Consider the following 22,374-nt stretch of genomic DNA (forward strand, 5'->3'; position numbering starts at 1 on the left):
TTCTGCCCTAATCACTTGACCTATCTTGTGGGACATTGCCATAGTGCTTATCAATATAATATCGGAGCGCGCAGTCATCATGGTAAACGCCCAGAATCATTATATTGACTTCGCCCAGACTGAAACGGTATGGACTAATCCTGTTTGCTTCCGGGTGATGCATACCGCAGCCATATTACGAACCCTCTCCGGCTGCGCCAGCACCTTACAGCACTGTCCCATCTTACAATGACCACACCTTCTCGAGTTAGATCAGCATGGCTGCACATTCAGCTTTCTAGCAATATCGTCATATCTGATATGGTCTCGACTTCGGCAATACATGCACGCCCTATTAGGCAAGACGTGGCGGTGAGCAATAAAGCAACGACTGCAGCTGCGGCAGAAATTAGACTCATGTGAGAGGCCCCAGAAAGGCAAGCCGTCGAGCAAGGCTGATATCAGAACGTGGATGCAGCCTTTCAAACCCTGGAGGTCTGAGAGTGAACTGCCTCATGCCTTTGGCGTCTAACGAGGTATGTGAATGTTATGAAGCAGCACAAAACCAAGTAGCACATTCACCTCTGTAGCTTACAGAAATTTGTAGATATAATCAAATTTGACGGTCGATCATGTAGAGCCGCAAAGTGCGAAGCTCTGGGCTGAACGAGTTCGAAGGGGAAGAGAGATGATAGTAGACAGAGTCGAGTAGTGCGAGAATCGTAGAGTCAAAGCGTTGATGCGAAACTTGGGTCGGACGGAACGTTGGATCAGAACTGCGGGGTCGACGATGAAAGAAAAGCTAAAGGATAAAGGGAAGAAACGTCATGCAACGAGGCGTGATTATAGTGAAATCGTGAAAATGTGAAAATGTGAAACGTTATGAGTATCGTAAGGGAATGTATCCGATGTGATACCGGATGCGAGAAGTGAAAGCTTCCCGCACCACGTGTATGCGATGCGGACGCTTTGACCTGCGAGGAGATCGATGGGCGGGGCGTAGAGGAATGGGGATCCTTACAATCAAATCAAAAATACGCCGTAGAGATAGTTGTACTCTTCTTGGATGGGCGTCGAGAAGTTTGAAGTGGGTCAGGATTCAGCCAGCCTCATGGCTATGCGTCTAGTGATACAGCTGAGCGTTGTGAAGTAACATTAAAACATCAAGCACACCCACTTCTGTACTTAAGCAAAACACGCAGTCTCTACAAGCACACCTCAACGGCGCGCAATTGAACTTTATGATCAGGATCAGGATGATGGAAAAAGCAGAGCAGCCCGCCGTTCCAAGCATCCCTCCTGTTCAGGTTTTTGAAGTTCATGAAGGTGCCATATTTGCAGCCACAGCCTTCCCTGATAAGTAACCGGCGTATGGTGACAGTCTTACGAATGTTTGTTGACATCTGTTAGGATTAGAAGCTGTTGACCAATACAGCCAAACACCTTCTTATGGAACATTGATTAGCACTAAGGTTTCGGAGTTGAATTGGACGAAGCAAACAAGTACAATGTATTATTATGTAAGCTGGTTGTACCCCTGCCGAATGGTTGGAGTCTGGTAAGATTCTCGACTTTTCTCTTCAATATTCTTGTGGCACGTGCCATGGGCCGGTGCTCGCATGTATTATGTTACAAAACGACAGTAGTAGTGCGGGTGTATGGATAATTAATGAGGAAAAGGTCTAACATGATACATATGTATGTAGATGACTAGTTATCATAAAGCACATGCTGGATGCCTGCAGCCAGTGATATAGATACAAGGGGTAGCATAGAATCAAGTAATGGGGTAATGGAATATGTCCAAACAACGACGCAACTACCACCGCTCAGCCCTGAGATTTCTGAGTTCCCTCTGAACATCTCTGATATCAGATCGATTCCACTCGCCAACCCAATCGCTGTTAGCCTGAGGCTTTGGAGCGAATGGTATATTTTGTGGGCTCGCGTGGTTGACAGACATACTACGCCGCGTCCTATTGGGCACGTCTTCTTCAAAACGTAATTTGGGGGGCGGCCCTTGTGCGGTGACGAGTTCGGGAGGTACGTTCTCTCCGAGATGCCGCGCAAGTTTTGCCATCCGCTTTCTCCGCACTTCTGCAGCGTCATACCTTGGCGTACGAGGCGTAGAGGGAAATGAATCTGAGGTTGGGGAGGCTGAGGAAGGTGTGGATGGTGGTGATGTGCAGCGGTGGTCGGTAGGAGAGACAGGAACGTTGTTCATGCGAAGGTACAATGGTCTAGGTTTATCTGCCGACCTTCTGCCGCGCGCAGGCAGGCCAGGCGGTGTCACTGAGAGGGACTCTGTGCTCCGCATGCTCGAAGGCAGCGAGACCAGTGAAGCGGATGGGGAGTGTAGGGATGTCGTTGAGGCTGAGCTAAATGATGTTACAGATGGGGAAAATGTGTGGTAGTGCATGGATATGGAGCCCTGGCGCTTCAGTGCTTTGCCCGTCGCCGACTTTTTGTTACCCCCGACAGGGAGGAGTGTGACAGGGATATCTGCCTCGAGGAGGTAGGGTGTGGTTCCCATGATTGCCTCCAATTTGCGCGCAGAGCGGATGAGACGCATGCGCTGCTGGGAGTCAAGTGTATTGGTAGTGGGCGGAGGACATGGATATGTGATGGTCGAGATCGCGGTAGAAGACATTGTGCAGCAGGATATTAAAGAGAGGATAGGTTGCAAGTGAGCTGCTCAGGAGCACGTGTAACCAATGGAGGAATGAAAATACACAAGGTCGAACCAAAAGAGCACGAGAAGGACAAAGTACACAGTACTTGTCTAGGCTGTCAAAATTCGGACACGAAGGAAGCAAACTGAATTGTGAAGGTCGTTGATATAAGGGAAAAAAAGACAATTGAAACAAGAAACCTCGTTACCTCCACTCGAGAAGAATTTTCAATAGAACAATGAGCTGAGCGCTGGCAGCATGAGGCTGGCGATAAACAAAATGGGAAGAACAAAAAGACCTGCTGGCAGGCTGCTACCTTAACTATTGTCCCGAATAAGGTGGCTGACGTAAGCAGTAAATACAACACATTCCTCTTTCGTGACATTTCAAAAACATAACTATGGCACAGGATTCAGATAACGAACGCTTAATCCTCCGCGCCTTAAGATATGACGCTTTTCTTCGCAAGACATCCGAGGTCGATGTTCTCCAATCGCATAACCTCCGCCAGACGCCCTTCATTTGTCCCCAGTCCAAGGTGCTCCAATCTACGCGAACCGTCCTCCTCCAAGATTTCTGCCCTTTTCTGCAAAAATAACTTTAGGCGGTCATGGTCAGCGCAGAATATATACAGGTGAGTCAGCGGGGGGGCGACCGGGCGGCTCTTATCAGTATCGTCGGGATAGATGTTGAGTGCATCGAGGAAACACTGGTCGGGTTCGGCGAGAATGAGACACCGAAGCTGCGAGCATGCTGCCAATACGCGGTAAGCGAAAACAACACGGCAGTGATACGATTGTTTTAAAGGATCGTTGTCATGCTTGAATTTATCGTCGAAAAGAGGTATTACATAAATTTCCTGAAGCTCGAGCGATTCGATCTGTTGAAGCAGCGAGGTGTGTGTGTAAAGCAGATCTTCGAAAAGGACCGTAGAAGAGATGTTTTCAGGCAGCTGTAAAGCATGATTCGGGATGACCGTAGTGACTGCACTGTATCCGTGTAACCGTCGCCAGTGATCATCAATAATCGAGCGAGCGATGTGACGTAGCTTGAGGTGCTTCAGTGCAGGTGTGTGAAACGTGAAGAAAAATGAAATAGCGTCCCACTCCTTTACAAAACCAATGGTAAGATGCGTGAGCCTCGGTAATTCGGTTGGCATTTTTTCCCTGGCGTCGTCAGATGCATTAATGGCACCTTGGATCTCGAACCGTTCCAGAGTTTCTTTGTTCAGTTCAAGGACGAGCCTGAGCATATCCATCGAAGGACATTCATCGATGGCCATGTAATTAATTGAGAGGGATGTCAACCGTGTTAATGACCACATCGGCCAGCAGATAGGCAAACCAGACAGTTTAACCTGTTTTAACTTCGGACGGATGTTGTCTTCTGCCTTTTCTGCGATCCGGTGAGTGAGGAAAACAAAAGGCAAGTGATATGGCGGTAGCAATCGATTAAAAAAGCACTGGGCCTTAGCGCCGAAGTCGATTTCGCAGGTCTCCAAATTCTCCATAGGAAGCGCAAGTAAACGACCCATGACGAGCCATGCCACGTGGAATAATATCGCAGTGTACCGAAAGGAACTTGACGCGTGGAAACAACAGACGGAGCCAATCCATTATCACCATCACGCGCGTGCCAAGGTATACGCCTGTGCCCGACACTGTCATAGGAAGTTTGAGTCGAACAGATAACGGGAGTACTCTAGAGCGCAAGGCGAATTCCTGCGCACAAAGGAGTGATCGATTTGCGGTAGCGGGATGCCCGTTAGTGTCATGCATGTTACCCGGCGTGATAATGATATTCGCCCAAAGCGACGAGCAGCTGAGAGCAACATTACGCCAAGCGCGACAGACATGCGAAACCAGGACCGCAAAATCGATCTTTTCTTGACAGTCGTCGTCGGAAATGCCCATCTTGAAGATGTGCAGGATGATGTCCGCAGGTAAAGTAGTAATTGGACCCTTGCGTACAGGTGGGACTTCCTTAGAGCGGTGTTTGAGGATATTCGTGATGAGGGTGTCAATTGGGGTAGGCTGGTTTGATGGTGGTAATGGAGGGTACAAGTCGCTTGGATTATGAAGATAAACCTGTGGCACATAGAACATTTGAACATTAGGTTGGTGATGCTGTGAGGCATGGGCAATCGCCCCCGGGTGCTGAATCATGGCGGGTGGTGCGTTATTAAGAACGGGTGCCTCAGATTGCATATTGTCGAGAATTTTTCTGTGGTAGTTGAAGTCAAGATACAGGACGTGCCAAGGTCCGAAAGGGACTTGCCTGTTGAGAACTTTGAAGTTAAGGAGAGCGGTTAATACAGGAAATACATAGTTGAGTGAGCGACTTAAATACCCTCCCAAGATGCCACAATCCGATTTTGCCAGTAGCCACATTAACAAAGGGCCGGGTGGACGATCGTTACGATTTACGAGGATCAGGTCACTGTGCATGCTTTGTTGCATAATCACCGTGGTACTTACTAGTGGACCTGGTTGATGTGGAAGTATAAATTATCCTGTGCTGTTTGCCACAACGATATTGGCGTCACATGAGCAGCTGTGTGTGGTGTTGTGTCAGTAGGAACCACCCAGCTTGACTTTATTTTTAGAATGGTGGCCCACCACCATGAGTCCATGACGAACTTGAAGTAGTCGACACTAGTCGACCACGATCATCGGAAACGACATGAAGAACCACAATTTCGTGGGCTCGGAATATCTTGGCACTTGCGTGTCCACTACTATCCACTTTTCGCTCAACCTCCGTGAGTCGGCTCCCTACGACGTCACTACGTGGAAAGAAAACTGGCAAGTCATGTCACATGTAAAGCATCTCCGATGGATCCGTGCAGATACTGAAATAAAGCTGTATGTAAACCAGTGTAATCATGTACTGTCATTTCAGCGTTTTCGCCGCTCAAGTTCCAAGTTTGCAGTGAATTCGGCGAGTCGTAGCCGCACTCTTTGCTGGAGTACTTAATCTGTGGCAAAGCGGAGCTGGTGACTGTCAGCAAACTCGACTCGATGGCACCTCTCATTACATGCGCTCTTGTTTTGGCCAGCCTATGGATTGTAACACAGCGGTATAAGGCCACCGCAAGACGGTTGCCTTTACCCCCTGGACCGCCTGGACGTTGGCTGTTAGGAAACAAGATGCCAAAATCATAGTAAGTACCTGTTCAAGATACACTAATATGATCTTCAACTCCTCGCGCAGTGCGCCGTTTCAATTCGCAAAATGGACAGAAGAATACGGACCTGTGTTCTCGCTCAAACAGGGCTCTAGAATTTTCGTCATTATAGGTCGTCACCAGGTACGCATCGAGCAATGCATCATCTGAACAAACATGAAGTAGGTCTCGTCGTAGGCTGCGGTGGATATCATGGAAAAAGAAGGAGCATCTGTGGCCGATCGCCCATGTTCTGTAGTACAAGACACATTGTCTAATGGGTTGATAGTTCTTTTCGCGGGTGGTGAGAGATTGCGCCGGTTGCGCAGGTATATATCTAGTCTGTGGCTTGCAATTGGGACTGAACATCTGGCAGGGTCTTGCATGCAGGTTTGCAACCCAAAGTTGCCGAGACTTACGAGCCCATTCAGATCAAGAATGCAAAGAATCTGGTTCTTGATATTTTAAACGACCCAAAGAACCACCAAATGCATGCCATGCGGTATGTAAACCGACTCATGCTCATGGGGTATGGAATTAATTCGTGCATTGTAGTTATGCAGCTTCCGTGGTCATGTCCTTCACCTATGGAAAAACTACACCAACCGCGTACTCGGATCCTGAAATCGTCACCCTCAATAAGTATCTTGCGCGATTTGGTCGAGCTATCAGGCCAGGAGCATACCTGGTGGATACATACCCAATCCTGCGTTTCATCCCAGGCTACCTGAGCGAGTTGAAGGTATGGCACCAAGAAGATCTTACGTTTTTTAACGGGCAGTTGGACGTGGTACGAAGCCAGATGGTGCGTGATTTGATTTTTCTAACGGATACCCTCGCTCAAGCATTGTGAAGCGGGAAAGAACTGCAGGACCATCCTTTTCAAAGTTCATGTTGGAGCACCAGAAAGAGTACGGGCTTGAAGATAATGAATCAGTATTTGTTGCAGGTGGAATGTTTGCGGCCGGTTCTGATACGGTAGGCTCTTATCTTATATCATGTCCTATCCTAACAACTGGTGATAGACTGCGTCTGCAATCACAGTCATGGTAATGGCTGCTGCCGTTCACACGGACGCACAAGCTCGCGTACAAGAAGAACTCGACAATGTCGTGGGGCGTGCGCGATGTGGGTCACGCCTCTTCCTTATCCTTGGACCCTATTGACTCAGGAAGTTTGTGATCAGTGCCGACCTTTGGAGATCAGGAAATGCTGCCCCAGGTTACCGCCTTCATGCTCGAGAGTCTGAGGTGGAGGCCTGTTATCCCTGGAGGTACAGCTTTCCCCGTTGAGTTTTGATGCCGCGATAATCAACCTGCGCTAGGCTTTGCACATCGCGCGACCAAAGACGTAATTTGGAACAACTATCTCATTCCTGCAGGTGCGACTGTGATTGGCAACCATTGGTCAGTATGCAATTATTCTTATCTTCTCACCTGTTTTGTAACGCTCGTCTTTCAGGGCTATTGCAAATGATCCCGATGTCTTCCCGGAACCACACAAGTTTAATCCTCAACGTTGGATTGACGAGACTGGTCGGGTGCGCGATGATCTCAGGTCCTTCGCCTTTGGATTTGGCCGCCGGTGAGTTGCATTGCTCATCTCTAGACCCGTTCTCGTGACTCACCTGAAAACGTTAGAGTATGTCCTGGTCAACATGTAGCGAATCGTTCTGTCTTCATCAACACGGCTCTCATTCTCTGGGCTTTCCGCCTTTCTGAGAATCCCGCAGCGAAGATTGACACATCTGCTTTCTCGGACTCTACGAATACGCGTGCTGCTCCGTTTGAGATATGCGTGGAGAAGAGAATGGACGAGAGGGTGATCCGGGAACTGTGTGCATCTGGGGAATAAAAGCCCCACGGGGGGCTAAACTCAGATGCGTAACCGCGGGTAAAATACCCTTTCATCTTCTGCGCGACGATTGTCTGGCAGACCATACATTTCTCCGTAGTACTTGTGATTCCGGCTTATACGATAGGGCCATTTTGTACCCAAAGGGTTGAAAATTTGTCGGGCGTTAGCAGTCGTTCTGTCTTGTTGTTCTTATTCTACGTCTTATGCCGAATATCTACGTACTCGCTTTCATCCAACATTTCGTGCGCCAACTGTAGACTCCGCTATCCGGTCGACCTCGTTGTCATCGTCCTCCTCGCGCTCTTCGCTCCTTCCATCGATGCATTTGAGCAGCACGACGTGCCGTTGAGAGGTCTGTGTTTTTATCCGTCTGGCCTTTTATATCTGCAGTTCAGTGATTTTGAGCGAGTTTCGTTGTCTGTAATTCCATTTTTTGGTTCCTATTCTATTCATTCACATCATGCTGTTCATTTTTTTGTTCGTCCTTCTCGGAATTGGGTGTGATGATATTCGGTCAGCGAGTGAGTCCTATAAACGTAATGGCAGAACCGTGGAGCTTATCTCTAGGTCATATGATTGCTCTAGAACTATTAAGTAGGACACAGAATACCACCCCAAAGACTCACGACGTGCAAACATAACGCAAATCACAAACCACCTTTCTTCCTCTCCCCTCGATGCATGAAGTCATAACACGCATTCCCCGGTTCAACACCCAAAATATCTTGCACGCCCTTTCTATCAAGCTCGCATAATTCCCTGACACTCCCCACCTTGCTCATCACATATTTCACATTCTTCGCTGTAACACCTGGTAGACATCGGAGCAGTTCCTCAGCTGCAGCATTGATGCCTGCGCCTGCTTCTGGGTCTTCCTCAGCGCCGATTGCAATCGCGCGATTAGGGTCGGGCTCGAAGGCGTTGGCTTTGAGGTCGTTGAACATATCTGCTGTGCCGAAAGGAGACGAAGACCAAATGATTCGGACGCGAGGGAAGTGGAGAGTTAGGAGAACGAGTTTTGATTGGATAGATGGTGGAGCGCGATCGGTGTCCGTTGGACCTGTAGATTTCTTCGCAGGATATTTGCCTGTGGGTTTGGCGTATGATTTCGCTGATTCTGCGACGGTCTCAAAGATAGTGTGAGGTGAATCTGATGAAATTTGTGGTGTTGAACGTACCTCAAGTGAGAATGCTTTGTTCTCTTCAAACTCGATGAGTAATACAGGCTGCTTATAGTGCACTGACATCAGCTCGCATTGCGTGTACCTGCGACTCTTCAGCGACAGGGAAGCCCGGATCCACGAGACTTACAATCGTCCACTATTGAAGCTCGCCACTAAATCAGGTATACTCTTCCTCTCCACGCAGATATCTGGCGTGAGGATATAATCCCCTACATTCAGCGTCGCCGGAATAACAAGCAGGCCGGATGCGTGAAGAAGCGAAGGTAGCGTGGAACGGAATTCGCGCATGTCGACGATTACCTGTGATGCCATGGTGCTCAGTTCCTTCCTTCCGCCTGCGAGACGGGTACTGATTGTTTTGATGACTGCATCACTTCTCCCGGCATGTTTGTCCTCGAAGATCGGCAGGAGCATGGACTATACATAATTGATTAGCGACTCACACCACACATAAATGAAACCAGACGACGCACTCCGCGCTCCTTGATCAGCTTTTCGAAAGACTCTTTCTCACGCCTCAATCCAGCAAGGTACTTGTGCTCCTCGCAACTGAGTTGGTAGATCATAAAATATACCCGAACGCCCATACCAGGATTGGAATTTCTGTACACCTATCCATTTTTGCCACATCAAAGTCAAGAGTGGCAAGCTATTTAAGATGAAAGACTTACCTCGATGCGCCTGATGAAATCAAGGTTAGGTTCAAACAACACGATAAATCTCGGCTGCAGTTCTGCGAGAATCTGGTCATCCGTGTCATCGGTGTATGCGCGCACGACGACTGTCTGTGAGGGTGCAAGCAAGCCGTAGTGCGTGTCAAAGTCCATTTCTGCCTGGCTTAAGAGAAGCATTTCAAGGAGGAGAGCGTCTGCGTCTGTGTCGGAGGAGACAAGGAGATCTGAGGGTTGACTCGCGAGGCTAGGTCCAATCTTAGCAGGGAATACACAATTACAAGCAGCACGTACAAGGTTGCGATATCATCTGCCTCGTCTCTCGCCTGCACTTTTGGATCCACAGTCGCCGGTTTACTTGGCGCGACAGAAGCGGGTGCACCGCCACGTACCCTTCTCCGATTTGCACTTCGCTCTTGTCTCGTCTTGTCCTTCCTCTTCAAAGCCTCGCTTATCTCCCCGCTGGGTTGCGGCTGCGGGGCAGAAAAATGAGGTGGTGGTTGTTGCCTGGGATGCGTTTGTCTAGCGTTCCCGCCCTTCCAATATAGATACCTCCGCAGCTTGCGCTCCATCATGGGTCGCCCACGAGAGCCTTTCGGAGCAGTGTCATTCATCTCACTTAAGAATCCGTTCACAAGGGTAGAAGAGCGTGGAGAGGAGGTCATAACGAGAACGGTGTTCGTCCCGCGGGTTGGCGGACCTGACACATGTCAAACAAGAAAACTACTTGGTCGATGGGACTCACGGGTCGACACTGCCTCTTGTCTCATCAACTCTTCTTCGATTTCCTGAAGCACATCTGCAAGGAGATCCCACTTCGGAAGTTCTTCGAGCACGGGAGACATGTTATCCGGCACCCATGGTTTCTTCTCTTCCTTCACCTTCCCTTTATCCCCATTTCTGCTTCCAGTTATATCATGCACCTCATCAAGTGCAGCCCATGCATCTTCGTCGTCAACATCAATAATCTCGGGAACAGAAGCCTTGGGTTTTGGAGCAGTAAGGACATAACACCGACGTTTCGCGGTGCTAAAGATAATGTTGGCCGCATCGGTGAGCATCCAAGGGGACTGATGTTGTTTAGCTGCGCCGGTAGCAGTTGTGGTGTTCGAGGCTACGAGAGTTTCAAGGTATGCGTGAAAGGCGAGGGCATCATAGGACAGGAGGTACCTTGATGGAGAACCCAGGTCAGTTTCTGTTCGAAATGTAGAGCAGACAATGACGTAGGAAAGATGGTAAGTCGTAGACACCGAAAGCACATTGGAAAGAGTAACGATCATGATGGAGACGTACGTTAATAGACGTCTGAGCGTCGCAAGGTCACCCACAAGCTGTTTTGTCTTTGGACCGACCTTATGCCAGACGGGGTCTAGCTGCCTGCGAACTACTGCATCAAAAGAGCGGAAGTATGCGGACTCTACATTAAGATCATCAAGGTCGAGCTGTGATGTGCGGACGATTCATTCGAGCGCTAGAATACCATTTCGGATAAACATACCGTTTTGTTAGATCTCTTGAGCTCGGAAAGGGTGACAGTCATGCATTGGACTATGGCGTGGTGAATTGCCTCCATAGGCTCTGTAAGATGCTGGTTCAACTCGATGACGTCTGCTTTACGGGTCTCAAGTGTAGCCTTGACATCTTCGTGAAATCTGGAGCAGAACTGATGAGACATCACCGTTACAATTGCATTGGAAGGCGGACAGCATGAACATCAGTGAGGGAGAGGTTCACCTACCGAGGATAGATATGCACGCTTCTCAGCTGGAGCTCCTTCATGATGTTCTTCAGCGGAGACATGCCACTAGTGATATGCTCCGGCTGATCTGAAAACGCTTTGAGAAAGCCAGTCTTATTCTTTTCTCGGTAAAGCCGGACAATGAACGCTTCAAGGGAGAGAGCAGTGACCCTGGTCGGTGCATTGATTCATCACCGAGCACAAAACGTAGCAGAGCAGAAACGCACTTTTCAGCATGCATGACAATTATACCCGTTATGAGCTCCGTTGGGATGTCAGATTGTAACATGTCAACGATAAGAATGCGGGAGGTGACAGAAATGAGGCCACCATTCTTGTAGAGGTCCTGTCTGCGGGTGTCGTGTTAATAAGCTGCAGAAGAAGAGCGTGAAGCAAGTAGTATTCAAAGTAATCGTTGGAGGACATGAAAAACTCGCCTATCCCGCTTTCCCATTTCATACCCCACAATTCGCAATCCAGGCCGTCTGCACCCCATAATACCCAGTTCATCACCAATAGCAGCCTCCTCTTCTGGCGAGGCATTCAAGAGAAGAATAAGGCTTTGCTTGGAGTCGTATATTTGCATGAGCGTGCATATTATACGACGAAGACCGAGTCCACGGGCAAGGATGAGCAAGTCTGAAGTGGCAGGGTCATGAATCTCCTCGAGAATTGATTTATGAAACGGCAGAAGTATCGACATTGCAATAATTTCAATGGGCTTGGATTTGAACAGTTGCGTACGGGAAGCCAGACGTAATATACAGTCTGAAGATGGAAAACCATGCTCAGAGTCACCGTCAACTTGATTCACTGATTGAAGCTCGCGCCCATTGCCCTGCACGTGATCATGATTCAGGCATCCCCGCCCCAATTTGAGAGACAGCAAACGTTAACGATGGTGAAGTATCGTGTGGAGGCTAAGACGGCTCGCTATAGCGACTTAGTACTTGGCTCGCGACATTTTATCCTTCGCGCTTATACAGTGAGTTCAATCAATCCAACTGAATCAATGCTTGTCTAACATATGTAAGGACGAAACGTTTGATCCCGTGGAACCCTGTTGTTTCAGACCGCCTCCAACGAGCTATCCCTAAATGGACCTGAGCTCGAGACGTACAAGCGATGTACCATACTTGACGAAAATGCATGGCTGGATTTCGTTGAGTTTGTACAGGTAGCACCATTCCAGCCCCAAGTCCTGACTGTGCAATTGTGCGCCGTGGCCAAGGTAAGCAGCAGGTCCCCATTCCACAGGCATCTACTCAAAACCTTCTAGCCTTCCAGGGTGATGGAATGGTCTTTAGATTGTGCGGGGACATTCTCCGCGCGCACGTCTGTAAGTCATACCATCGCCGTTCAACTACAGGCCACTGACATTTGTCATAGATAACTTCTTCGCCAGAAATTAGCGAATCATTGTACAGGCTTGGCATGGCCAATGAAAGGGTAGGCTTGGCTACTAAACTCACTGCCTCTCACTGACTTAAGGCTAATCAGTTAGCACAATCCCCTCTTGGGATCATCGGCCATCAGCTGCCCTCCCCGGCCGTACCACTTCCTAGCTTGGGACCGCAACCATTGGCTTCACGTGGGAGGAGGTCGCCCTCCCCTGCCGCAGGCCTATTGCTTGCCTCCAGATTAAGATCGCCTTCTCCCAGGGCAGATCTGCTCTCCAGTTCAAGATCGCCCTCACCTTTAAGGTTGCCCCTTGAACTCTCACACTGTTGGCGACAGTGACCACTTTATAACATGCGTCAAGAGCCACATAGGTGTCTTATTTTTATAATGTGATAGAAGCGTTCGACGGCATCCTTGTAATAATATATACTTTCTACCATCGCAGAACTTGAAGATATAATACTCGTCAGACAGACATTTGTACAATGAGGCGCGGGACAGTCAGCTATCTACAGGCAAAGTGGGCAGCCTGAGCGTCTCTGTCGCTCCAGGCCGCCCCGCCTCAAGCAAGCGCCCGCGCAACTGGGAATGGGACCGACGAGAAATATTTGAACACGCGTATCATGCAGACGCCTTCGATACTCGACTACCCCCGACTCTTCTGGCTGCGCTGTAGAGTCGTACGTCCCTCTACTTGACCTCAGGGATGCCCACTAACGCTTTGCCGTGGTTGTGGACAGCGTTGGTAGTGTTTGGACCCCTACTGTGGACAGAGATCTGTTGGTGGTGAGCTTAGATGATTTTATTTCCATTTTGGACAGAGCTATTCAAGATGATTGTTATATTGTGTATACCTGGCATCTAATCGTATGGAGGTGGGAGGTTCAATCGACCCCGCTGAAAAGTGAGGGAGAGCTGCAATTCTGTGGAGGTGCTACCGCTCCCATCTCAGCGGCGCATCTCTATTTTTATGAGGCGTTTCTGACTGCATTCGGATATGCTACATGGTATTCACATATCGGCTATATGTTTTATCGACTATCAGAGACGTACAAGCGGTGGTGGACGTATACACGGCGACTGGCATATGAATGACACTGCCAATGGCACGAGTGAAAAATATTCGGACACGCATATTATTCAGATACTCGCTTACCCCCGATCATTCTGGCTGAGTCGTAGGACCCTTGCTGATGCTTTGTTGGAGTTATGGACAGCGCATGTGCCCCTGAGTACTGTAGACAAAGATCCGTCGGTAGTGAGCTTAGAAGTTTCAGGACGCTTGTTATATCTTGGAATGATCCTATATACCTGGAGGTACTACCTCTTGAATTGCTTGAACACGTGCTGTATTTTTCTGAGGCGTTAGAAACGGTGTTCGGATATGCTAAGTACATGGTATTTACTATGCCGGATATCTACTCTATTGACTCATTAACGTACAAGCATGGTGGACGTGTACACCATTAATGTCCGCATAATTAAAAATTTGTGAGCGATCGCGAATCCATCAGGGCTACCCGAGCCCCCGGTCGCTCCAATCTTGCTATCCCTTGTTCTTCCCTTTCATCAGTCTAGGTCAAGTGGTTCATGTATACCGGCTGCTATTCCGTATCCGTTCCCCGTAGTTCCAAAGTATCCACGGTCTGCAGGAACAAGCAGTCAAGATGATGATGAAAGTCACAAGAACGGAAACAGACGTACGCGGGACATCCTATCACAATAGCCACGATTGCAAGAATAGTATCGCCCTTTCCAAACCCAAGCGCGTTGTACATCGAAGGTGCAAACAAGGGAAATCCAAAGCCTGCTAGGGACCGCAAAAAGGAGATAGCGGCTAGCGCTGGAGATGGGGGTGAAAGGTGTGAGACGGGTGTGATGGGAACGCGAGAAAAAATAATCGTACGTACCGGAAGCGGCGTAAAGCGTGAAACAATCGACGATGTAGGTTTGGATACACTGGTAATTTAGGATGATGCCTGCTCCCACAAGCATGATGCCCTGTCGAAGTCGTCAGTAGAGAAATGAGACTGGAAAAATCAAACTAACGATATCTGGAAATATCCAGTGAGTATGTGCTTCGGTAGTCCAGCCTACGATCAAGCACCCTATTGGGAGCATTATAGATCCTGGAACCATAGCAGCTGACGCACTAGATGAGCAGCCGAGAAAGGAGCATTAAAAAATGTGACGAACGCAATCTGAACTCCGGCCTCCCAACTCCCCCATTTTGATTCTTGAAATAAACGTAAATTTTGTCCATCGTATTCGAATTTAATTGGGATGCGCCCGTCAACCCAACACCAAGCGCAATGTAATGAAGGCCAGAGATTCCCACCGGGTGATGGTATACACCCTGAAAGATCGATGGTATCGTCGTCAAAAAGACTGAGATACACTATGTGAGCTCATGTCCATGGAAAAATAAACGACTTACGATAAAGTGTCCCGTATAGATACGCTATGTAAAGGCCGAGTACCTGCACGATCGGCTCATGGACAAAGAATGCGAAGGGGCGAATGAGTGATTTGGTCATGATGGACCGCCAACTATTCATAGAAATGATCGTCATCAGATGGCATCTTACCGGAATTGTAAAATATCTTACGAGCGATCTTCACTGTTGAAAACGGTGCGGATTTCTCTGTACGGGGCTTTTTCGGCATCCATCGATTTGCGAATTCGCTCTGCCTTCCTTTCCAATAAGAGGGGCGCGTAAGCTGAACAAGATTAGTAAGGACGACTGAATCGCGATGGAGTCAATTACTCACTCTCTTGAAGGACAAACAGTCCAATGATTAGAATAGCTGCATCCACAATGGACGAAGAGCGGAACTATCGAACAAGTGAGAACAGTTCGCGATCGGTGGAAACATTACATACCACCCATCTCCAAGTCGAACGTTCAGCAATCCTGGGAATATTTAGATAATGTGAAACAATAAACTTGAAATAGCCACTGACCAGGCACCTGTGATAGGTCCTATGACAGGTCCCAATAACGGAGCTAAAGAGTAAATGGCAAAGGCCGCTCCTCTCTCTTCTGGTCGCCAGCAATCACCAAGAACACCACCGCCAATCTGAAGAGGGAAACCAGTCAGATCAAACGCTTGTAGTCAACAATGTTTAACCTTACAGATAATGGCGCGCTGCCTCCAAGGCCAGCAAGGAATCGGAAGGCAAGAAGCTGGGATTCTGTCTGTGCGAATCCACATGCAAGATTCCATACTGTCATTTGGAGAATGAGGTGAAAATATTCATCAGCTTGTAAGGATTACATACCGAGATACCATATATTTGACAATTGCACTACGCGTGACCGGCCATAAATTTCACTCCATGGGGCCAGAAACAAAGGTCCGAATGCTGGTGTATAGTTTGGTCAGTAGGGTGTCTAGCATCCACGAAAATTGCCTACCATACGCAAGCACAAATATGGATGTCGTGAGTGCCATCACAACTTCGTTATGAATCCCAAATGTCTCAGCCACCTGTCCGGTAGCGGGTGCGACCATAGAGGAAGAGACCGGACTAATGAAGGTAAATGATGAAACGATTGCGGTCGCAGCCCATTTGCGTTTAAAGCTCCAACTGTACAAAAATGATAAGCCTGATAAACATGTTGCTCTGTGCACGCAACACACTTTTTAGGATTGTGAGGGTCATTTGGGCCGTCCCAGTCAACGATTAAAACGTCTGTGTCAGTCCTTGCCGCAGGCAGCCCGCTACTAATGTCATGCGGTTTCTCAGAATTAGTCTGTTCTGGAATGTGGTGGATTGGGTTTGCTGTGTGATCATCGCCGTGTAAAGTTGATGTGGGAGACGCAGTCTGAGAGCCTTCTGACATGTCTCGTCCTCCGTCAGTTGCGGACGCAGAATCTGTGACAGCCATAAGTAACTGACGTGGGTATCGTGGATTCGTGGTCCCGAATTGTCCATTTACTTACAAGTAGGCTCAAGAGCCACAGGCTAGGTGCCATTTTGATGCATCAATTCAGGATAGTGACAACCATCTGCAAAACCAGTGACCACTGAAATGAACGCTTACGACTTCAGTAGCACACTCATGCGATTGGTGGAGATGCTGAACACATCACCACGGCTATACTGTGATATTGATACATCACTGAACCTACAGTGGTAATGAAAATGTGATACATGGATTGCTGTAGTGCATAGCATCTGTACAGCTGTAGTAAGTGATATATCACCTGATGAATCCCAACGTTTGCTTCTCTGGCTCCCTTTTTTGGTATATGCTTCCATACTTCTCCCACAGCTTCTCTTCAAATTCGTGGCTTCTCCAGGCTCCGTGGGAATTACCCCACAACACCAAAAACATCGCCCATTTTGGGAATCGCCACAATATCAATTATTCCTACACCCTCCCCACTTCACTACAGCTTCACCACTACACCACAATGGGCCCCTTGTATCTGAGTAATATTCTTTTATGTACATGTATAATATAATAGTGGTACTCAAAATAAATTTTGAAATTCTTGAAAGCTCGCTAAACTGTGTTCAACTCCCTTCAACTCCCTGCTAAAAGTTTGAATGAATGTACACAAGTCCGAGAGAAATATGCTCTGCACACATTGGCATGTAGTCGGACTTTAAAACGACACTTGTGATTTTCAAAGCGTGCTATGTACATAGGGGAAAGTGGTAGAGTAGTGGTCCAACATACTTGTATTTCAAATGAAAGCATTAATAAAAATTGTAAAAAAACAAGGCCACCGGGCAGGAATGAAATCAGCTGTAGGTAGGGAGCACAGGAGGGACCAAAATAAGTGCCGAGGGGAGGAGGGGGGGATGCTGAGCAGCTGGGGGGGAGGAAAAGTGTCGGGAGGAAGATCTGCATGCCTCCGTGGAGACGCAAGATCAAGTGCCGAGAGTACGGCCATCTTCAATGCTTTCCAGCGGAGATGGGGCGCTGGTCAGGTGGGGCGCGCGTGGGATCTGAACTAGAATAGATTTTCTGTAAGATAAGGGTGAATGTTAGTGCAACTTGTGAGAGGTGCAAGGAATACTTACCTTGGGTGGATGACACCCGGGAATTTGATGGTGTCCTGCTCGACACTGTGAGAACGTCCAGGATATGGCCACTCTGGGGCTATTCCACATAGACTCTATGTAGACCTCTGGGGCCAATGTCTAGGTCCAGTCTAGGGTTTTGGCGGTATGTCTAGGGCTTCTTTGGGTGGAGTTTAAATGTTGCCCGACGATGAAGTATACACGTGATGGACAGTGACCTCATATACCTACTGTATGAACAGTGCATGAGCAGTACTATGGACATTGCGAGCGTGTTTTCAGCTCTTAATCACAACCCAGAACTGAAGGACCTATCATGCATCAACTTTCAACGTTTGCTACGCTGCGCAAGTGCACTTAAAGACGATGTACTCCAGCCACAGCCTCACATGGTCTCTGTGATTGCTCCACCTGACATCCTACCACCGATTATCACTGAATTCCTGAGTGACTTGTTTCACATCACACTCGAAGCTGTCGACATGCTGTGGGATGTGGTAAAGGACATCGTGTGGGTGCTTCCCACAGAACTAGAGGAACGGGAAGCAGTCGAGACAATGTTTTGTCTCCATGGTAAAGATCGAGGTCTTAGTAAGTGATAGTAAGCTTTATGTTGGTATGTCTGATATGATGTACAGCTGCCCTTGTCCTATACCCGCCAAACAAGACATGTATCAATGCGGAGTGCAATGCTCAGCAGTGTGGTTCGGTACTCAAAAAGGAGGAGCAATGTCAAATCGTCGTTTTCACTCAAGCCGAGGGTGCGCAGTGCGCATGGTCGGTTCACCTCAAATGCAGATTGTGCAACTCGAACTACCACCATAATTATGCTGTCCGATCAGGGGTTAGGCACTATTATGGAGGACTACCAAGGTACCTTCAGGTAGGGGAGCACCAATTTGTCAAGTACGAGCTCACTATGCACTGGACAGACCTAATGCAGATAGCATAAGTGATATGATTCCCTCACATAAGCTTGTTGGTCTAATTATGATCCAGTGTATCTGCAACATTTTGTGCACGTCTATACGATATTGCTCAAGTTCATTGCAACTCACATGATCAAGACTGGCAATTTAAGACTTCCCCCACGACTGAAGAAGTGTGGGACACATTCATCCTCCTTGCTCTACTCAATGATCATGAGTGCCACAGCTCTCGTCTGCGCATCCCACATGATCAATATCAAAAGGACCGCTACACTATCGCCATGCACACCCGCAATGAACACATCATTACACATGGCCAGTACGAGCTTCCGCATGCTTGTCATGGATGTATGCGTATTTTTCACATGCCTGATGGCATGACTCACTATACCAAAGTTGTCGTTACCGATGGTGTTACTGTTGGACGACCCTGTTGTGCGGTACCACATTGCAAGAATTCCCTCGAGAGCACGCGTCACCGATTCTGCTCTGCTGATCCCAATCACAAGCAGCGTGAGACCATGTGCGCAGTTGAAGGGTGTGACAAACTTGTTGCACATGATGACCACACTGGCAAGTATCGGAAAGCCTGCGCCAATCCAGTTCACCTCAAGATGGAGGATATGAAGGCAGTGTCGACGTGGAGTGGGAAGAGTAAGATGCAGAGGACAAAGACGGCAAAGCTCAATGATGCACTCACCAGCACTGGTGCAGATGAAGATGCTTTGCCTGTTCAGGATATCGACGAGTGGTACAATCACAACCCTTCTACCGGCAATGTCAGCCTCGTACAGGCTTCATCTTCCTCGTCAACAGGAGTGGTCAACTGTTTGCCTTTGACCAGCAGCATGGACTCGCAGATGCTGGATGTGTGTCCAGATAAGGATGAAGCAGTTAAGCTCAAGGCCACATTCTTCTGGCAGCGGACCAACAACGAGCAATTGTTCATATGCCCTTGTGGTGTGATATCTGGTCGTGGAACCATGTACCACCACGAAGCTGTCTCAAATGTGCTGGTGTGTCATTTTGTCTATCTGCATCCCTTCCGTTAACAATTTCAATCAAAGGTCTTGTTCGAAAAAATATTCTCTCTCCCCCATGCACGTAAACCACAACACCTCATCTATGACTCTAACTGCAATGCACTCCGTGAGGTTGAGAGCCGCAAAATCAAATTCTTCGAGGGTATGGGCATGTGCGTAGATGCTTTCCACCACAAGACAAAGCACAAGGCCAGCGACACATTTTGTCAGCAACATTGTGACATGAAGGCATACCCGGAGCTACTTGATGAGTGAGGCGGGTATTATTTTAATTCCTCGATCACAGAACAAACAAATGTTTGGTTCGGTGGCTTCCACAACATGTGTCGGGAGATGACACCAGTAAAATATGATTTTTTTCTTGACGAAATGATACTCCGTCACAATCATGTTACTGTCTTTAACTTACAGCAGAATGGTAAACAACCTCATCACCCATCTCTCATGTACTCGTAGCCTGCAACATCAATACAATGGTAGTGTTCAAATCAATGATATTCAACAAGCTATGAGGAAACATGACAAAATGGAAGGTATAGATGTATGATAAAGCTAGTGATGTTCACGACATCAACACAACGAAAAGGGAAAAGGTAATGACAGGAATGTAAGGTAAAACTACTTGAATTTGGGTCCACTCCTCTTCTTGGTTTTCTTGCCTAGGGCTGCATGATGTGACGACAAGTAGTGTGCCCACAAGCCATCAGGAGTGCAGTGAGCACGTTCATGCACTTGAAGGATCGAGGTGACCTTGCAGCTGTTGACCCACAGTGCGTGATTAGAGTGGTATGTAGCACAGACATATGGAACGCTGAATATCAGACCAAATAGTTCCTCCTGTGGATAGTGAACACAAAGCAGTGGGGAATCCATCTGACAAAACCCGACTACCATATCACAGGTGAACATGCCATGTGGCCAGACATGCTTCGAGCTGCCTTTATATGAAGGCACATGGACAGGTATGACTGAGGGTACAGCAGAGACCAATGATATAGAGGAGACTGATGTAGACGACTCTGCTGGTGAAGGAGACAGGGAAGGAGTAGGTGACATCGAGGATGCCCGCTGGCTGTCCCAGTCATCAAACCGTGGACGAGTACTAGTGTAGGCAGGTGAGGCAGTATGTGAATGTTGTGCAGGACTGCTATGTTCCCATGCACGTTTTCCAAGAGCATTGGTTGGCCTTGGCATTGCGTGGACATCGTTGATGACCTCGATGAGATTGTCTGCATCATCTATGAACTTGACGTTGTCAGATAGCACCACGGATGTGTCATCTACAATCTTGACATCATCAGAGAGCAAGTCTGAGTCTGGTGCCACCAACAACACACGTGCAACACGTTTGGCCTTGATCTTCATACGAATGCCGTCGCGTTCCCGTTTCATGTTGTAGCAAAGGTGTGCTGGGCGCATGGAAGCCCTCGAGGCATCATACAGCTCATCGAAGTCACGACAGCTGGTAACACCGAAGCGGTGGATAAAGATGTGACATTCAGATTCGAGTGGAAAATTGTGTGTCAGCTTGGCGGGTATCCATTGCTGGAGGCGATCCTTGAACACCTCAATCTTTGTGATATTCTCTCCAAGCGAGGACAGGATGTCGGGATCATCGGCAAGCTGGAAGAACGGGAAAAAAGGACAGTTGGACACCCACTACCTTGAAGCAGGGACATCATCCTTGAAATGAAGGTTAGCGTCAAACAGACACAAATAACTCAATATAATAATACTCACCACATCAAACCAGTTGAGGATAAAGCACTGCTTCGACTTGAGCTCCATCTCTTTGTGACGCTGCGCCACTTGATTGTCTTCAATCTCCTGCTGCGCCCGCTGGTGTAAGTCTTGCTCCCATAGCGGGTCGAGCTGGCTAGTGATGCGAGGATGTTTGGATGTCTTCGATGTACTAGGAGCTGGCAAAAGTGATGGTGGTGGAGGGGGTGGTGCATGCAAGATATCGTGCAGAGAGGGGATGATAGCTGGTAGCGATGGTGGCACCTCAAGGCCTTGAGCAGCGAGTGATGCCGACAGAGCATTATGGAGATCCTGGTATCCAAAACCAGCACCATCGACGGTATTGTCCTGCTCATTATCGTTGTATACATGTATTTCGTGCACTACACAACCACCCTCCTCGATGCGGTGCGACAGGCACTTTCCACGAGGACACCATAGCGCACGTGGCCTTCGGCAAGGGTTGGTGGTGCATTCAGCACCCCTCTTACGTGTCTTCTTTGCTTGGGATAGCGAGGGTGCACTTGAGGACAGAGTAGATGAACTTGCAAGGGTTGGTGAACTGCTCGATGAAGGGATCAATGCCATGATGCCCAGGCGTGACAGAAGAAGAGGGAAAAAATGATAGTATGAGCATAGCGGATGCTAGTGAGGAAGGTTAGTACAATAATCAACCACACATGTATCAAATGACAACATACCTTCGCCATTGGTTTCCCTGCATTGCCATGCTTATCACTAACGCATATCATGATTGGGACAGTGCCACCACAGGTTGGACAGTCAATGGCGAGGCCAAATGGTTCCACCCGCAGGGATAAGCTTGCAATAAAAGCGAGATCTGCTTGCTGTAATGAGGACATGTAGACAGTTATCGATACGGTCAGGAAACAGAACGGGCGGGCAGGTAGGGGGAAGAGAGTGAGTGAGAAAGGTGGGTGGGCGAGAATGGGCAT

The 22,374-nt window shown here is 48.2% G+C and overlaps 7 protein-coding genes across 7 annotated transcripts; 2 read left to right on the forward strand and 5 right to left on the reverse strand.

The window, feature by feature from the left end:
- Positions 1-1,526: 1,526 nt before the first annotated feature.
- Positions 1,527-2,937, reverse strand: EDB91DRAFT_1154568 (uncharacterized protein). The gene has a single exon (XM_041319560.1). The coding sequence runs from the start codon at positions 2,627-2,629 to the stop codon at positions 1,799-1,801; it is 831 nt and encodes a 276-aa protein (XP_041173460.1). The 5' UTR covers positions 2,630-2,937; the 3' UTR covers positions 1,527-1,798.
- An 84-nt stretch (positions 2,938-3,021) lies between these two features.
- Positions 3,022-5,159, reverse strand: EDB91DRAFT_1154571 (uncharacterized protein). The gene is made up of 3 exons (XM_041319561.1): positions 4,929-5,159; positions 4,223-4,874; positions 3,022-4,155 (listed from the first exon to the last, which is right to left on the reverse strand). The coding sequence occupies exons 1-3, from the start codon at positions 5,108-5,110 to the stop codon at positions 3,094-3,096; spliced, it is 1,896 nt and encodes a 631-aa protein (XP_041173461.1). The 5' UTR covers positions 5,111-5,159; the 3' UTR covers positions 3,022-3,093.
- A 102-nt stretch (positions 5,160-5,261) lies between these two features.
- Positions 5,262-8,046, forward strand: EDB91DRAFT_1154573 (cytochrome P450). Its single transcript, XM_041319562.1, has 12 exons — positions 5,262-5,471; positions 5,529-5,814; positions 5,865-5,961; positions 6,016-6,146; positions 6,194-6,319; positions 6,373-6,622; positions 6,673-6,795; positions 6,843-6,945; positions 7,004-7,090; positions 7,142-7,223; positions 7,279-7,401; positions 7,458-8,046. The coding sequence occupies exons 2-12, from the start codon at positions 5,672-5,674 to the stop codon at positions 7,669-7,671; spliced, it is 1,479 nt and encodes a 492-aa protein (XP_041173462.1). The 5' UTR covers positions 5,262-5,471; positions 5,529-5,671; the 3' UTR covers positions 7,672-8,046.
- Positions 8,047-8,151: 105 nt separating this feature from the next.
- EDB91DRAFT_1154579 (uncharacterized protein) lies at positions 8,152-12,073 on the reverse strand. Its single transcript, XM_041319563.1, has 12 exons — positions 11,705-12,073; positions 11,495-11,617; positions 11,268-11,438; positions 11,028-11,181; positions 10,823-10,971; positions 10,275-10,699; positions 9,824-10,229; positions 9,530-9,776; positions 9,332-9,469; positions 8,986-9,275; positions 8,853-8,940; positions 8,152-8,801 (listed from the first exon to the last, which is right to left on the reverse strand). Exons 1-12 carry the CDS (start codon positions 11,968-11,970, stop codon positions 8,322-8,324), a joined length of 2,937 nt encoding a protein of 978 aa, XP_041173463.1. The 5' UTR covers positions 11,971-12,073; the 3' UTR covers positions 8,152-8,321.
- Positions 12,074-14,020: 1,947 nt separating this feature from the next.
- Positions 14,021-16,585, reverse strand: EDB91DRAFT_1154586 (MFS polyamine transporter). The gene is given in 15 exon segments (XM_041319564.1): positions 14,021-14,314; positions 14,373-14,511; positions 14,579-14,669; positions 14,718-14,812; positions 14,865-15,056; positions 15,106-15,218; positions 15,278-15,389; positions 15,441-15,504; positions 15,553-15,583; positions 15,634-15,749; positions 15,806-15,897; positions 15,952-16,033; positions 16,074-16,075; positions 16,088-16,260; positions 16,314-16,585. 15 exon segments carry the CDS (start codon positions 16,559-16,561, stop codon positions 14,257-14,259), a joined length of 1,608 nt encoding a protein of 535 aa, XP_041173464.1. The 5' UTR covers positions 16,562-16,585; the 3' UTR covers positions 14,021-14,256.
- A 1,327-nt stretch (positions 16,586-17,912) lies between these two features.
- EDB91DRAFT_1085097 (uncharacterized protein) lies at positions 17,913-19,933 on the forward strand (the record flags this gene model as incomplete). The annotated part of the gene is made up of 5 exons (XM_041315848.1): positions 17,913-18,297; positions 18,345-18,467; positions 18,505-18,579; positions 18,750-19,651; positions 19,703-19,933. The coding sequence occupies 5 exons, from the start codon at positions 17,913-17,915 to the stop codon at positions 19,931-19,933; spliced, it is 1,716 nt and encodes a 571-aa protein (XP_041173465.1).
- Positions 19,934-20,296: 363 nt separating this feature from the next.
- Positions 20,297-22,374, reverse strand: EDB91DRAFT_1252205 (uncharacterized protein; the record flags this gene model as incomplete). The annotated part of the gene is made up of 3 exons (XM_041323476.1): positions 20,297-21,337; positions 21,419-22,063; positions 22,120-22,374. 3 exons carry the CDS (start codon positions 22,372-22,374, stop codon positions 20,297-20,299), a joined length of 1,941 nt encoding a protein of 646 aa, XP_041173466.1.

The sequence above is a fragment of the Suillus paluster genome (genome assembly GCF_016628075.1).
Source record: "Suillus paluster strain FC165 chromosome Unknown EDB91scaffold_64, whole genome shotgun sequence".
Taxonomy (NCBI): Eukaryota; Fungi; Basidiomycota; class Agaricomycetes; order Boletales; family Suillaceae; genus Suillus; species Suillus paluster.